This window comes from Grammomys surdaster, unplaced genomic scaffold, assembly GCF_004785775.1.
Source record: "Grammomys surdaster isolate TR1022 unplaced genomic scaffold, NIH_TR_1.0 124836, whole genome shotgun sequence".
In the NCBI taxonomy this organism is placed as follows: domain Eukaryota; kingdom Metazoa; phylum Chordata; class Mammalia; order Rodentia; family Muridae; genus Grammomys; species Grammomys surdaster.
The window spans coordinates 355511-358801 of NW_021619779.1; the positions used below are offsets into that span (position 1 = coordinate 355511).

The window sequence follows — 3291 nt, forward strand, 5'->3', positions numbered from 1 at the left end:
GCCGGCGGCGAGCGCCAGGGTGAGGCCGAGGCTCGGGCCTAGGCGCAGGCCCAGGCCGGCCGCGCGCGCGCGCTCGTCCGGGAGAAGATCCGGGGAAGGCCGCGGGCCGCACTCTCCACTCAGCTCTATCGTCCGGACCTCTGCGATTGCGGCCGGGCGCGCGCGGCGTGCGGGACTCCGGCGCGCGCTCCCGCCGCCCCTCCCCCCTCGTCGCGCAACTTGCGGCCAAAGTTTCCCTCCGGGTTCGGGGGCGCCCGCGCGCGCTCGAATGGTGAGCCACTAAGTTGGCCTGGGCAGCGGGGCCCGGCCATGGCCCCCGCATCGCCACTGGGTCCCCAGGACTCCGGACCACGGGACCTGGGCGCCCCAGACTCACGCCTCTAGCGCGCCCCCGTCGGCCGCGGGCACGCGTGGGAAAGTTGGCCTGGAACCGGCCCGACCAGTTCCTGCCTGGCGCGCGGACCGGCCGCAGGAAGTTGCCGCAAAACTTTTTGCGGGGGGGGGGGGTGCGACCGGAGCCCCCCGAGCGCGCGGGCTACATGCGCCCGGGGTAGCCGGGTTCCCCTCGGGTCGCCAGGCGTGCCCAGAGGGGACGGACTCGTCCCGGGGCGCCCCGGCCCTGCTGTCCCCGGGGCTATGGCCATGGTGACCGGTGGCTGGGGCGGCCCCGGAGGCGACACGAACGGCGTGGACAAGGCTGGTGGGAGCTACCCACGCGCGACCGAGGACGACTCGGCGTCGCCTCCCGGAGCGACCAGCGACGCGGAGCCGGGAGACGAGGAGCGTCCGGGGCTGCAGGTGGACTGCGTGGTGTGCGGGGACAAGTCCAGCGGCAAGCACTACGGCGTGTTCACCTGCGAGGGCTGCAAGAGTTTCTTCAAGCGCAGCATCCGCCGCAATCTCAGCTACACCTGCCGGTGAGCCCCACGCGCGGCCACCGGGCCAGCCCGGACCTGCTCGGTCACCTTGGGCCTGGCGCTGACCTTCCCCGCACCCGCATTCCCTCCCCAGACCACGGGCTTGGCCCCAGTCGAGATCCGATATACAGTTGGTGATATATGCGTGCAGGTGGCCCCCCCTCGCAGGTGGTCTTTGCTCTTGTCCTCCTGCTCTGGAGAGAGCTGGTTCTGCCAGGCGGGGAGGGCTCCGGGGTGCTGTCAGGAGTGGGGACCCTCTTTCCAGCCCCCAGTGCCCCCTATCGTGGAAGCCCGTCATGCGTGGTGCCTCTCAGGAATCAGACGTGCAAGTCGCACCGCGGGGCTGGCGGCGTCCAGGGGCCATTGTCTGCGGCCGCGCGGATCGATCCGGCGCGCCCTTGGGTCAAATATCACTTCCAAAGTCGCCCTGGCACGGGCAGCTGGAGGAACTCCCGGGTGGGTGGCTCGGGGTGGCTGCTTTCGCCGGAAGCAGGGGGGTGCATGCAGGAGAGGCTATGCTTGTCCATTAGAGGGGTACCCCTTAGGCTCTGGGTCACCGGAAGCCGCCGCCGGAGGGCCAGCAAGGCCACCGGAATTGACCGCACCCCCCACTCCCTGCTTGGTTCAGCCTTGGGGTTCCGGGACGAGTTCTTAAACTTCTGGGCCACTCTAGGAGTGAAGGACCCGTGGGAGATGCCGTCTGGTGGGTATCCCTCTGCAGGGTTGTGCAGGGTGTGGTCTTGCTTATTGGCTGTCTCCCGTGGGACAGAAAGCCCCTTGAAAAAAGAGGTTGGCTGTCCAGGCCAGGGGTTGTAGAGGGCTTTCTATCTACCAGTGAAGACTTTGCATCCCCCAGGAGCATGCAGGGCCTCAAAAAAAAAAAACAGGACAGGCAGCCCCGTTTCCCAGGTACCCAGAGCCCCAGAGAAGTTGTAGGGTCATGGGAAGGGTCCTGGCCCAGTGGAATAGGTGGAGCTGTGGGGGCTGGGTGTGGAGTTGAGCTCTCTCCCAGAGGTAGATGCTAGTGACAGGTCAGGTGGGGGCTGCCACCATGTTAGAGTTTGGACTTGATGGGGACCTGCCTTGCTCCCCTCCTCCAGCTGTAACTGGGCCACCAGACTTTGGCCTCATTCTTGCGTCTGGAATGAGTTGCTGGGTCTTTGGGGACAGTGAAGAGGACTGGGGCAGGCTCAGGGTCGCACCTGCTCTCTGGGCTCCTCAGGACCTATGCTATGGGACCTGGCATGGTTGGTCCCCCTCTCTGAACCTAAGTGGACCAGTAGCTATCTGGGGGTAGGAGGGCTTCAGGAAGTAGCTTGAAAGCCCTTGGGGTAGGACAGGCAGAGGAGGAACGCCCCTCCTCCATGATGCTTAGTGGGCTGTGTTGTCAGGTGAGCCCACCCAGCCACAGCAGAGGCACGTGGGCATCAAGTGCTGGGTTGAAGGCAGCAGGGAGCCATGGGCAGTATGTAAGTTTGCTCACATTGAATTGGGAAGCTGGCCATTGTGTTACTCAGAAGGCTGAGGCCAGTCTGGACAGCAGAGAGGTGGACAGTGCCCACCGTCATCCCCAAACACAGAAACGGGACAGTCATTATAATAAGCATAGCATAATGGGCAAAGCAATATACACTTTAGGTGAGATAGCCAGAAGAACTTGCAGGTTTTTGGGTTTTAATCTGTTCCAGCCACACAGTGGAGATAGCAAAGCCCTGAGCAGAGCGTACCCGCCTAAGGCCTGGCCAGTTCTGCCTGGCTGCCCTGATCCCCCCATCACTGCTTGGCTCCTGGCTTTGTTCTGACTTAGCCTGAGTTCTTTCTGTCTTAGCTGGGCCCCTTCCTGGAGGCCTCTAAAAGTCACAGGGTCTGGGCTCTCATAACCCTGCCCAGAGCACCACAGCTGGGGCTAGAGCTATCCTGGACCCCCCAGGACCTCTCAGCTCAGTGGCTCCTGGATGGGGCAGCAGCCAGAGGGTGGCACAGGGACAGGCTGGGAGGAGAGGCCAGCACCTAGATCTTGATTTCTGCCTCTCATTTTTACTCCATGTCTAGGTGCTTTTTGGTACCCTTAGCTTGGGCACTCCTCAAGGGCTGTCCAGAGGAAGAGTCCTGGGCTTACAGAGACATGGGTGTTGGGCCAGTGTTCTCAGGAGAAAAGATCTGTCCGTTCCTTCTCACCATAGGCTGTAAGGTTGAGCCAGCGAAGTACTGAGACTCCACTCACGGCTGGCACTTGGCCTGATGGTGACCAAGTACAATGAACAGGATTCTGTTACCATCCTTTTGTGTTTTAAACCTGTTCCATTGTATCCCTGCCAGAAAATGTCTTTCCATATGCCCCCTTGGGGGACTTTTCCATATGCCCCCTTGGGGG

General features: G+C 62.8%; 1 protein-coding gene across 3 annotated transcripts in view; it reads left to right on the forward strand.

The window, feature by feature from the left end:
- Nucleotides 1-3291, forward strand: part of Nr2f6 (nuclear receptor subfamily 2 group F member 6) — a 7944-nt gene continuing 4653 nt past the window's right edge. The window contains exon 1 of one of the 3 annotated variants that reach the window (XM_028784782.1): nt 1-917. In XM_028784782.1, coding sequence (XP_028640615.1) covers nt 637-917 — 281 coding nt within the window. In that variant the 5' untranslated portion in view covers nt 1-636. The remainder of the gene's footprint in view (nt 918-3291) is intronic. The other 2 variants (XR_003713659.1, XM_028784783.1) reach the window with 2 other exon arrangements.